Source organism: Oratosquilla oratoria, chromosome 19 (genome assembly GCF_046742065.1).
Source record: "Oratosquilla oratoria isolate Oo_2021 chromosome 19, ASM4674206v1, whole genome shotgun sequence".
In the NCBI taxonomy this organism is placed as follows: domain Eukaryota; kingdom Metazoa; phylum Arthropoda; class Malacostraca; order Stomatopoda; family Squillidae; genus Oratosquilla; species Oratosquilla oratoria.
This window is the reverse complement of record NC_134795.1, coordinates 39871093-39884800: the sequence shown is the minus strand read 5'-3', so window position 1 is coordinate 39884800 and position 13708 is coordinate 39871093. Positions and strand designations below refer to the sequence as shown.

At 42.1% G+C, this 13708-nt stretch overlaps 1 protein-coding gene across 6 annotated transcripts in view; it reads left to right on the top strand.

The window, feature by feature from the left end:
* Mms19 (MMS19 nucleotide excision repair protein) overlaps positions 1 to 13708 on the top strand; it is a 514253-nt gene that overhangs the window by 62495 nt on the left and 438050 nt on the right. For all 6 annotated transcript variants that reach the window (XR_012967332.1, XM_076202916.1, XM_076202918.1 and 3 more), the window contains 2 exons: positions 1445 to 1661; positions 4053 to 4165. Coding sequence is in view for 5 of the 6 variants with exons in the window: in XM_076202916.1 (XP_076059031.1) it covers positions 1445 to 1661; positions 4053 to 4165 (330 nt within the window). In the remaining variant the exon portion in view is untranslated. The remainder of the gene's footprint in view (positions 1 to 1444; positions 1662 to 4052; positions 4166 to 13708) is intronic.

Here is a 13708-nt window from a genome sequence, read left to right as displayed (position 1 = left end):
CTCTCTCAGCTTCTTCTTATACACCTCCTTTTTCTCATTTAAGCAGTTCACTCTAAGTACCTCCCTACCTTCTGCCGTTTTCCTCTTTCTCCACCTATTCTACACTCTCAATTTACCTTCCACCCGAAAATGATCTGATATTCCCCCACTCTCTCCCATTAGAACATGTACATCCTGAACTCTTCCTACCATACTCCTGGTCACCACTATATAGTCCATTAATGCTCTATCTGCCACCCTTCCATCCACCACCCTGTCCCATGTGTACTTATGCTTGACTTTCTTCCTAAGCAATGTATCTATCATCAACTCTCTTTCAAGACACATCACCATCAATTCTCCTCTACGATTATTACCTGGAACTCCATACTTCCCAATCACTCTGTCTATTGGTTCGTTTCCTACCCTAGCATTAAGGTCTCCCAGTACAACTACAGTGACATTTCTCCCTAATCCCTCTATGCACTCATTTAAATCTACCCAAAAAGCCTCCCTTTCCTCTATGCTCTTCCCACTACCAGGCCCATATGCACTTACAAAAACCTACATCTCCCTTCCCAGTTTCACCTTCATCCACATCAACCTTGAAGAAACCTCCTTCCACTCCACTACACATTTACCTATCTCTTCACTTACTAGTATAGCCACCCCTTCTCTCCCTTGTCCCCTCATCACTACTGAGAACCTCCCAACTACACTCCCAAACTCACACTCACCCCTCCCTTTCATTTTAGTTTCACTCAAAGTCAGCACATCCATCTTTCTTCTCACAAACATTCTGCATATCTCTTCCCTTTTACTCTCATCTGTACCACATCCACGCACATTAAAAGACCCAAACCTTAGGGTACTGGTTGGAAAACTCCTAGACCCTCTTATGCCTTTACTTTTTTTTTTAGGAATGTCCCCAATGGGGCTACAGGTAGCAGGACTCCTAATCCCATCCCCCATCTTGTTTTTTGTCGCCTTTTACGACTCAAGTGGGAAGACTTGGTGGAAGCATTCTTTTCCCCCACCACAGGGTAGGCGAAGAAAGGAAATGAGTATTCAGAGAAATGGTACAGGACAGTAACAAGGGGTTGGGGGACAGCATAATGGAGGGACAGTCGTAGTATAAAAGTGTAATAATTTCTCTATGAACAGAGTTTTCATCTATCATAGACATAATGATGTGTGGCTCTGGTCTGTAGGAGTGCCCCATATAGACCCTAAAGTATCAACTGCATGCTACTTTGCCACAATAACATACAGCCAATACCTCTTTTAATGCTACTTGTATCTCCTATATTGGCATAGCCTTATCATTCTATTCTTTCATCACTCATATTTTCCTGGCATCTCCTCTCACTAGTCAAAGCCTTTGTAAATTAATTATATTTGTTGGGAAATATAGATATTTTATATGCATATATATGTTTGTTTCTGAAAACATGTTTCATTGTAGGCTGCTTGCTGCAAGGTATATTCTGCAGAAGACATTCGGCCCCATGCCCTTGTGTTGCTGGGAGATATTTCAAGAGAAGTAATGGAAGGTTGGAGCAGTCAATTGGAGGAAGCCGGACTTGAAGCACTTACTGCCATGGTTTCAGCTCTTCTCCGTGAACCATCCTCATTCCAGATACAAGATATAGTCAATCAGCTCACCAATACAGTTCTCATGGGTATGTTTATCTGAGAATGGCAAATACCAGCAGAGGAAACATTGAAAGTTAAGCCTCTACTATTGTTAAAGCCTTTTACTCTTCCAAGCATTTTTGGTACTTCAAAAGGCTTGTAAACACAAAATATTGTACCTATAGTACTCTCCATTGGTCTTAGCTGCTCTTATACAAGAACATCCATTATGTGTGGAGCATATTGAAATGACAATGTCAGTTCATTTGTCCTCACATACATTAAGTTTGCAAGATATCAACAATAGATACCTATAAATTATAAAAATTATGGTTTAACAAATTCATTGATAAATGTTCGAGAACTTACAGGTTGCAGTTTTCAACCTGGTTGGGTTCTCAAACAGTGGTGTTTGAAATTAGAAGATTAAAGCCTTTGAGTCTTGAACTTTTGAAGATGTAGCTCCCTTGCCTTGACGTTTCTAGTCAAGACATCTGTTAGGTACCAAAGCTTTGGGTTGTCTGTGATGACTGTTAGTGCAGACTGTTAATTTGGCATGTCTCTTACTACGAGTTCAAAATGCTCAAAAGGCCATGGGTTAATATTGACTTTTTAAGTAAATTCTCAAAAGTTCAATCCCCGATTTATTAAACCTATATTTATTACATAAAAGGAGATTTAACAAGCAAACAAAAGAGGGTAGTTAAATTGTATCATATTTAGAGTTACGATAGGCACGGTTTGAAGCTTTAGGAAGTGCTCCTGATTCAAAAGATGTAAACAACAACACCTTGAGGGAAAGTTTCCTGAACAAAAAGGTAGGCTCTAAGTAAGATTCCCAATAATAAGGAAGACACCTATTTAAATAGGTAACAATTACCACAAAGTGGTAGTCTCACAAGATGGGCATCAGAGAGAATAATTTCCCTACCACCCATCTTCAGAACCTATGAACATTCATTTTCATGTATATGTACAGCAATAAGAGGCTGACACTTAGTATCCAGTCTTTCTCTATTTACTTCATATGCATTTACTCCAACATTGTAGATGAGGTGTCTGAGAAGTATGATGGGGGTTACTAGGTTGGTTAGGGTGAGAAATGAGGAGATGAGGAGGAGAACGGGTAGAAAGGGAGTTGGGAGATAGGGTTGATGAAAGAGTATTAGGATGGTTTGGACACGTAGAAAGAATAAGTAAAGAAAGACTAGTAAAAGAGGTGTGGAAGGCAGAGGTGGAAGGAGTGAACATGAGGGGGTGACCAAGAATGAGATGGATGGATGGGGTAAAGGGGGCATTGGGAAAGAGGGGAATGTCTGTTGAGAAAGGATAAGAGAGGACTGAAGACAGGGGTGATTGGAGAATGGTGTATGGATGATGCTGTGAAGCATGAGGGGGGAGTGTGTGGGGGAATGGGGGTGAGGGAGTATGTGTGATAAACAAATTGATGCAGCCCAAAGGGATTTCTCCCAGTCTTTTCCATTTCTGTAGGAGGGGATGGAAAAGGGGGTTGCCAATTTAATGAAGCAGCCTTGCTGTGGATGTGCTGTCTTGCAACATTGCTTCTGACTCAGGGCAGTGGGCGAGATGCAGGGATCCATCATCCAGGAGGAGCCAAGATAAGAAGGAGGGAAGAGGGTGGATAGAAGTGGAGTATGTGAGGATGGAATGGGTGGGAGTGGTTTGATTATATATGTATGTGAGTTTCAGGAGATAGGTCATCCTTGATTATAATTCCTTGATCCTTTTCTTCCATTGCCATTCTTATTAATACTTTTCCCATTTTGTAGTCCGTCATTTCTAATGGTTTACATTCCTTAGTGTTAGAATTAATTTTCCACACCTAGATCCACTTATATACCTTATCTAGGTCCTCTTCAAACGTTTTACAGTCCTCCCCAGGCCTCACCCTATTCATGATCTTTACATTTTCAGGACATATATCTGCTGACTCATACCCATTCAAATTTTGTAGGAGAAAAACACAGAGTAGAGGATCCCTAGGCCATTCACTATGTCCCATTTTATTGCTTGCAGTGACTTACATGAGGACATGACAGCAGCATTAACCCCCTCCCCCCCATCACCACCACAGTGGGATTTGGAAGAGATTCATAGAAGTAGTAAAGGATAGGTTCAAGGGAACAGTTTAAAGGAGGGACAGCATTAATACAAAAATTTCATCATAACTTTGAGTAGAAATGTTAAACTCAAACATAGACTAATGTGTGGCTCTTGTCTGTAGGGGCAACTGAAAACAGTCCCTAAAGTATTTATTGCATGTTACCATGTAGTCAATACTTTATGGGAAGTTGATTCATATATATATGTATAGCTCAAAGCTTTTCTCATGTTTCCATTTCCTCTCTGTCTTCAAATTTATCATGATGAATAATCATCATATATATACAGTATATATGTATTTATTTTTTTCCCAGACTGTACTTGTCACCTGGCCGCTCCAGAACAGCGCTTAATGTATCCAAGTTGGAGGCTTCTCTGTGCTGTTGTTGTTGCTCATGAAATGCCTGCTGCCATTATTGTTGACAAGGTGAGTTTCTGTATTGCATCCTTTTACCCACTTCACCCCCCCCTTTTTTTTTTTTTACAGGAATTCCATGTGGTAAATAAACCTATGAAATAACCATGTAATAACCTATGAAAGAAGGAAGCTGAAGATTAAATGTGGGCAAAAGTAAGGTGATGAGATGTACAAGGGGAGAGAGTAACAGCAGGCTGGAACTGAGCATTAAGGGTGAAAGACTGGAGGAAGTGGATAGTTTTAGATACTCGTACTTGGGTGCGAATGTGACAGGAAAGGGAGGAGTGGGGGTGGAGGTAGAATGTAGATTGAGAGAAGCGAGTAAATGCCTTGGTGTATTAAAAAGTGTAATGAGAAATAGACATCTGGAAAGGGATGCTAAGAGGAGGTTATATGAAAGAATGATTGTGCCAACAGCATTGTACGGGGCAGAAACATGGAACATATGAGAGGAAGAGAGAAGGAGTTTGAATGTATCTGAGATGAAATGTCTGAGAAGTATGATAGGGGTACTTAGAATATGATAGGGGTTACTAGGCTAGATAGAGTGAGAAATGAGGAGGTGAGGAGGAGAACAGGGGTGGAAAGGGAGCTGGGAGATAGGGTTGATGAAAGAGTATTAGGATGGTTTGGACACATGGAAAGAATGAGTGAAGAAAGATTAGTAAAAGAAAGAAGTGTGGAAGGCAGAGGTGGAAGGAGTGAATATGAGGGGGTGTCCTAGGATGAGATGGATGGATGGGGTGAAAGGGGCATTACAAAAGAGAGGAATGTCTGTGAAGGAAGAATGGGAGAAGACAGAAGATATGGGTGAATGGAGAAGGGTTGTGTATAGATAATGCTGTGATACATGATGGGGAGTGGGTGGGGGATGGGGGGTGAGGAAGTATGAGAAAACATTTGACGCAGCCCGAAGGGATTTCTCCCCGTCTCCTCCTTTTCTGCATGAGGGGATGGAGAGGGGGGTCGCCGAATATATGAAGCAGCTTTGCTGTGGATGTGCTGTGTCTTGTGACACTGCTTGTGACCCAGGGCAGTGGACAGGATGCAGGGATGACCCATCATCCAGGAGGTGCCAAGATAAGAGGGAGGGTGGAGGGGAGTGGAATATATAGGAAATGGAATGGGTGGGAGTGGTTTCTATGCCTTTTTCTTTTTGGTTACCCCCGTGTAAGGGGAAAAAGCCTTTGTTATATGTATGTAATAACCTCAGAACACTATCCAAAAATAATCCTGTATTCATTTGTCTACCAGGGTAAATGCAGTATGACAATATTATTGATTTATTGTTCACACTACATTGCCAAGCTAAATTCGTTTACAAATATTCTTGATTATATCCATACTGTGCCACATCAACACTCATAGCAAAGTACTGTACACTTAATAAATTTAAAAATGGTGATATATTTTCTGAAAGCTGTCTACCTCCTGTAAGAGAAGTGGCCAAGTCAGAAGCATACTCCCGTTATCTGTCTCTCAGTCTCTTACTCTCTCTCTGTCTCAAAAGAAAAAAACCGACCTCTAAAGATCAAATTAAGGTTACAGATGGTAGCAGAGGAAGTATTAGCAAAAGCAGGAAAGTTGGCAAATAGTGAAAACTATAAAAGTATATGGATAAAAAAAAAAAAAAGAATGATGAGGAAAAGGCTTTTACCCCCTTACAAGGGAGGTAGCCAAAAAAGGAAAAGGCATAAAATCATTCCCACCCATTCCATCCCTGAATACACTCCACACCCCTCCACCCTCCCTCTTATCTTAGCACCTCCCGGATGACGGGTCATCCCTGCACCTTGTCCACTGCCCTGGGTCAGAAGCAGTGTCGCAAGACACAGCACATCCCACAGTAAGGCCGTCCCCCCCATGCATAAAAGGAGAAGACGGGGAGAAATCCCTTTGGGCTGCGTCAAATTTTGCTCACACATACTACCTCACCCCCCATCCCCCCGCCCATTCCACCTCATGCATCACAGCATAATCCATATACAACCATTCTCCATTCACCCCTGTCTTCTGTCCTCTCCCATCCTTCCTCAACAGACATTCCCCTCTTCCCCAAAGCCCCCTTCACCCCATCCATCCACCTCATCCGAGGACGTCCCCTCATGTTCACTTCCTCCACATCTGCCTTCCATACCTCTTTTACTAGTCTTTCTTCACTCATTCTTTCCATGTGTCCAAACCATCCTAATACTCTTTCATCAACCCTATCTCCCAACTCTCTTTCCACCCCTGTTCTCCTCCTCACCTCCTCATTTCTCACTCTATCTAGCCTAGTAACCCCCATCATACTTCTCAGACGCCTCATCTCAAACACATTCAAACTTCTTCTCTCTTCCTCTCTTATGTTCCATGTTTCTACCCCATACAGTGTTGTTGGCACAATCACTCCTTCATACAGTCTCCTCTTAGCATCCGTTTCCAAATGACTATTCCTCATTACACTCTTTAATCCACCAAGGCATTTACTCACTTCTCTCAATCTACATTCTACCTCCACCTTCACTCCACCTTTTCCTGCCACATTTGCACCCAAGTATCTAAAACTATCCACTTCCTCCAGTCGCTCTCCCTTAATGCTCACTTCCAGTCTACTGCCCCTTTCACCCCTTGTACATTTCATCACCTTACTTTTGCCCACATTTATCTTTAGCTTTCTTCTATCACATACTCTCCCAAACTCTGTCACCAACTTCCTCAATCCCTCCTCCGATCCTGCCACAAGCGCAGTGTCGTCTGCAAACAACAGCTGGCTCACCTCCCATTTTTCTCCATTTTCTTTAACCATCTCCAATCCCTGACCCACTACCCTTGCATTTACCTCCCGCACTACCCCATCCATGTATAAGTTGAACAGCCAGAGCGACATAACGCATCCTTGACGAAGTCCCACCTTTACCTCAAACCACTCACTCTCTCCATTTCTAATCCTGACACAAGCTCTACTACTCTCATAAAAACTCTTGACAGCTCCTAGAAGCTTTCCTCCTATCCCATATATGTGCATAACCTCCCACAGTACCTTTCTGTCTACCCTATCGTAAGCCTTTTCCAGATCCATAAAAGCCCAAAAAACATCCTTCCCCTTTCCTATAGCTTTCTCACATATCTGTCTTACCACAAAGATCTGATCTACACAACCTCTACCCGTCCTAAATCCACACTGTTCCTCGCCAATTACTCCCTCTGTTCCTCTCCTAATCCTCTCAATCAAGGTCCTCCCATAAGCCTTCCCAACTACACTTAACAAACTAATCCCTCTGAAACTACTACATTTACACTTGTCCCCTTTTCCCTTGTAAAGTCGAACTATACAGGCACTCCTCCAGTCCTCCAGCACTCTACCCTCTCTCCAGCAAACATTAAATAACCTCACCAGAACATAAAAAAGATTATCGACTTTATCCCAAACACCCTGTATGTACCAAAAGAAAAACAGGAAAAGGTGTATATTAACCTCTTCAGTACGGGCCTTAATTCTCGCGGGCAGCAGCCACTGCCAGCCGTACGACGTGTCGTAATAATACTCGCATCATAAAATATAGTCACCGCTTATATTGATCGTTCTCTATTTCACCCGTGAATTTTGATAACCATAGAAAATGTGATTGAAGACAGTTTAGAGAGATGTAAAAACGCAGGGGCAACTACAATAAATATAACCAAGACGCCGATATGGCAGCCTCGCGTATCCACTTGCTCCTCAAGCCGCCTACGTATGCGGCACCGTATGGAAGGGGTTAAGTGCTGGTTTAATAGAGGCTGCAGTGAGGCAAAAGAAGAGATATAGCTTGGAAAAGATGGAAAAAATATAAAACCTTGAAAGTGGCAAATATATGTCAATCTAAGGAATGAATATGTAAAAGTAAGCAGGTAGGAAAAAAGAAACTATGAAAAAGACATAATAGAAAAATGTAAGGACCAACCAAAATTATAGATATGTGAACAGGAAACTAATGAACAAACAGGAAATAGTAAAATTATGCCAAGGGAATATAGAATACACAGAAGATATAGAAATGGCTGAAGTCATGAACAAACACTTCAAGTCTGTGTTCAGGTAGGAAAAAAGAAACTATGAAAAAGACATTATAGAAAAATGTAAGGACCAACCAAAATTATAGATATGTGAACAGGAAACTAATGAACAAACAGGAAATAGTAAAATTATGCCAAGGGAATATAGAATACACAGAAGATATAGAAATGGCTGAAGTCATGAACAAACACTTCAAGTCTGTGTTCACTGGAGAAAATATACAGCATTGGGATGAAAGGAGTGAGAGAAATTATTGTAACAAGAAAAGAAATAATGAAAAGAATCAGATGGAATTGCAAACTGGATACTAAAAGAATGTAAAGATGAACTAATGGACAAAGTATATAAGGTAAAGCTGCTCACTCAAAGAAGGAAAAATACCAGAAGACTAGAAAGATCCCAATATTGTACCAATATATAAAGTGGAAAACAAGACCCAACAAATTACAGACCGGTCTCACTTACACTCGAGAAACAAAAAGTCCTCAAAGTCAAGGACCACCTCAACATGAGAGGCACACAAACACTTGCTGCAGCCACCACAAACACATCACACCCGCTACACTACATAGCAGAACACCCACACACACCAAGAAACATTAAAACTACACCCAAAGACCTTTATTACGCACAGATACTCTCTTCTCTTCCTCCACAACCACCAAATACCAGCCTTTGGAAACATATTCATAATCATATCACTCACCGCTCCATTAACACACTGAAAGACAACACACTGCTGCATGCCAGACCCCCTGATATCCACCCTTCTGAATCCTCTCTCCCACGAAAGGACAGAGTCCACTTGGCCAGACTGCGATGCGGTCACCACCCAGCACTTCTAAGCTACCAGAAGAGGCTGGACGACCGTGTTGTGAACAGCTGCCCAGGATGTAACACTTCACCCCATACCATACAACACATAATGGAAGACTGCATTATACACAATCATGCACGCAAACAACACAACATACACTCTATAAAGGATTTGTGGGAAAACCCAGTTTCGGCTGTGGCCTTCCTTGGGGAGACGGGACTGCTTGGACAGACAGTCTAGGGAACGACAACAACAACAACAACACTCGAGAAAGACCCCCTAAAATGAAAGAAATAAAGGTAATACATAAAAAAATGAGAGACCAAATAAAAAACCTAGATGTTAAGAAATCACATGGACCGGATGGAATTGCAAATTGGATACTGAAATATGTATAGACGAACTGAAGGACAAATTATCAAGATAATAGACTTCTCACTCAAAGAAGGAAAGGTACCGCAAGATTGGAAAGATGCAAACATAGTACCAATATATAAAGGAGGAAACAAAGAAGATTGTACAAACTTCAGACCAGTATCCCTTACAAGCACAGTAGCAAAAATATGCGAAAAAGTTATCAGAAACAAATGGATCAAACACTTGGAAGAGAATAAGTCAAGCATAAGTACACATGGGAGAGGGTGGTGGATGGAAGGGTGGTAGATAGAGCGTTAATGGACTATGTAATGGTAGATAGGAGTATAATAGGAAGAGTTAAGGATGTACATGTGCTAAGGGGAGAGGGTGGGGGAATATCAGATAATTTTTTGGTGGAAGGTAAGTTGAGAGTGGAGGATAGATGGAGAAAGAGGAAAAGGACAAAAGGTAGGGAGGTGGTTAAAGTGAACTCTTTGAATGAAAAGGAAAAGGAGAAGGAGTACAAGAAGAAGCTGAAGGAGGAGTGGGAGGGAGTGAAGGATGGAGTAGAGCTAGGAGTGGAGGAGGGATGGGGATGATTCAAGGAGGGAGTCACAAAGTGTGCAAAGATGGTGTGTGGAACAAGAAGGATGGGAGGAAATAGAAGGAAGGGTAGTGAATGGTGGGATGAGGAAACAAAGAAGGTTGTAGAAGAGAAGAAGCAAGCTTTCACAGATTGGTTACAAAATAAGACGAGGGAGTCATATGAGAGGTATAAAGAAAAGAAAATAGAAATAAAGCACAATGTAAAGGAGGCAAAGAGGAGTGCAGATGTGAAATGGGGTAAGAGTATGACAGAAAATTTTGAAAGTAATAAAGATATGTTTTAGAAAGAGATTAAGAGAGGAAGAGGAGGCGAATCAAGTAGAGAAGAAAAGGTAAAAGGTGCAGATGGAGAGATGATAATGGAAGAGAAGGCAGTAAAGGGAAGATGGGCAGAATATTTTAGGGAGTTGCTAAATATGAAGGAGGATAGGGAGGGAAAGATAGCTGCAGTGGGAAATGCTAAGGAAATGAGAGTTATGAGTGAGGAAAGTGAAGGAGAAATAAGGAAGGATGAAGTGAAGGCAGTTGTTAAGATGATGAAAGCAGGTAAGGCACCTGGTCTGGATGGATGCCATGCAGAATGTTTAAAAAAAGGAGGTACAGTGATGGTGGACTGGCTGGTGAGGTTATTTAATGTTTGCTGGCGAGAGGGTAGAGTGCCGGACGACTGGAGGAGTGCCTGTATAGTTCCTCTTTACAAGGGAAAAGGGGACAAGTGTGAATGTAGTAGTTTCAGAGGGATCAGCTTGTTAACCTCTTCCATACGGTGCCGCCTACGTAGGCAGCATGAGGAGCAAGTGGATACGCGAGGCTGCCATATCGGCGTCTTGATTATATTTATTGTAGTTGTCCCTGCATAACTGACAAACTCTCTAAACTGGCTTCATCACATTTTCTATGGTTATCAAAATTCACGGGTGAAAGAGAGAACGATCGATATAAGCGGTGACTATTTTTTATGATGCGAGTATTATGACGCAACATCGTACGTCTGGCAGCTAATGCTGCCCGCGAGATTTTGGCCCGGAGTGAAGTGGTTAAGTGTATTTGGGAAGGCTTATGGGAGGATCTTGATTGAGAGGCTTAGGAGAGGAACAGAGGGAGTAATTGGTGAGGAACAGTGTGGATTTAGGACGGGTAGAGGTTGTGTGGATCAGATTTTTGTGGTAAGACAGATATGTGAAAAAGCTATAGGAAAGGATAAGGATGTTTTTTGGGATTTTATGGATCTGGAAAAGGCTTACGACAGGGTAGACAGGAAGGCACTGTGGGAGGTTTTGCGGATATACGGGATAGGAGGTAAGCTTCTAGGAGTTGTCAAGAGTTTTTATGAGAGTAGTAGGGCATTTGCCAGGATTAGAAATGGAGAGAGTGAGTGGTTCAAGGTAAAGGTGGGACTTCATCAGGGATGTGTTCTGTCGCCCTTGCTGTTCAACTTATACATGGATGGGGTGGTGCGAGAGGTAAATGCAAAGGTGGTGGGTCAGGGATTGGAGATGGTTAAAGAAAATGGAGAAAAATGGGAGGTGAGCCAGCTGTTGTTTGCGGACGATACTGTGCTTGTGGCAGGATTGAGGAAGTTGGTGACAGTTTGGGAGAGTATGTGATAGAAGAAAGCTAAAGATAAATGTGGGTAAAAGTAAGGTGATGAGATGTACAAGGGGTGAAAGTGGCAGCAGACTGGAAGTGAGCATTAAGGGAGAGCGACTGGAGGAAGTGGATAGTTTTAGATACTTGGGTGCAAATGTGGCAGGAAAAGGTGGAGTGGAGGTGGAGTTAGAATGTAGAATGAGAGAAGCAAGTAAATGCCTTGGTGGATTAAAAAGTGTAATGAGGAATAGACATTTGGGAATGGATGCCAAGAGGAGACTGTATGAAGGAGTGATTGTGCCAACAGCACTGTATGGGGCAGAAACATGGAACATAAGAGAGGAAGAGAGAAGGATTTTGAAAGTGTTAGAGATAAGGTGTCTGAGAAATATGATGGGGGTTACTAGGCTAGATAGAGTGAGAAATGAGGAGGTGAGGAGGAGAACAGGGATGGAAAGGGAGCTGGGAGATAGGGTTGATGAAAGAGTATTAGGATGGTTTGGACACATGGAAAGGATAAGTGAAGAAAGACAAGTAAAAGAGGTATGGAAGACAGATGTGGAGGGAGTGAACATGAAGGGACGTCCTAGGATAAGATGGATGGATGGGGTGAAGGGGGCTTTGGGGAAGAGGGGAATGTCTGTTGAGGAAGGACGGGAGAGGACAGAAGACTGGGGTGAATGGAGAATGGTTTATATGGATGATGTTGTGATGCATGTGGTGGAATGGGCTGGGGGATGGGGGGTGAGGTAGTATGTGTGAGCAAAATTTGACGCAGCCCGATGGGATTTCTCCCCGTCTTCTCCTTTTATGCATGGGGGGACGGAGAAGTGGGGTCGCAGATTTAATGAAGCGGCCTTGCTGTGGATGTACTGTGACTTGCGACACTGCTTCTGACCCAGGGCAGTGGACAAGGTGCAGGGATGACCCGTCGTCCAGGAGGTGCTGAGATATGAGGGAGGGTGGAGGGGAGTGGAGTATATTCAGGGATGGAATGGATGGGAATGACTTTATGGCTTTTTCATTTTGGCCATCTCCCTTGTAAGGGGGAAAAGCCTTGGCATATGTATGTATGAAATAGACATACAGTGGTACCTTGAGATACGAATTTAATTCGTTCTGTAACCATCGTCGTATGTCAAAAAAGTCGTATCTCAAAGCGAATTTTCCCATTTAAAATAATGTAATATGTATTAATGCATTCCAACGATATGAAACCACTCCAAAATACAGTTAAATTACATATAATATAACAATTTGTATATAAATAAACTAGTAATAACACACATAATGATAAAATAACATATTGATGTATGATAAATGTCAATAAAATCAATAAAAAAGAAAGGAGTTTTACTGTACTGTACTTACCATAGTGACAGGTGAGGTGCGGCCTGGAGGAGGAGGAGGAGGGAGGGGTGGCAGGGAATGATTTTATCTCTTTTTATTTATGTACACTTAATAACTAAACAAACACTTAATAAATAAACAAACACAAATGAAAACATTGCTAAACTAATTTATATATATATATTTTTTTTTAGCTTTTATTATTATTATTTTTTTTTTTTCAATTTTGTAATCATCACTTAGGCTAATCATCACTTTCATCACTTTCATGTCGTGCCTTTTTGACCTCACTTTCCTGACTCATCACTTTCAGGTCTGGCCCTTTTGGTCTGACTTTCTGAGACCTTCACAAAGAAATGATCAAGAGAGGTTTGTTTCAGCCTCCTATTTAAAATGTTACGAAAGAATGCGAGACACGTATCATTAAATAAGGCACTCGCTCTCCCTGTACACAATTTCTCGGGGTGTCTTTTTTCTACGAAATCAGACACTTCCTGCCACTTCCCAAGGATATCACGAATTTCACGTGAAGTTAGTTCCTCCACCGGCTCGACCTCCTCACTGCTGAGTTCCTGCATTACCTCCGAGTGGGAAATCATATGCAACTCCTTCAGCTCCTCCGTCATGAGTTCTTCAGCGTGCTCCTCAACGAGTTCAGCAACATCTGCATCGTCTACCTCTAAGCCCATGGAGCGACCAATAGACACTATCTCCTCCTCAACAGATTGCAGTGGTTTGAATCCCTCGAAGTTTCACTCTAGCACTGCATCTGGCCATAGTTTGCGCCAAGCCG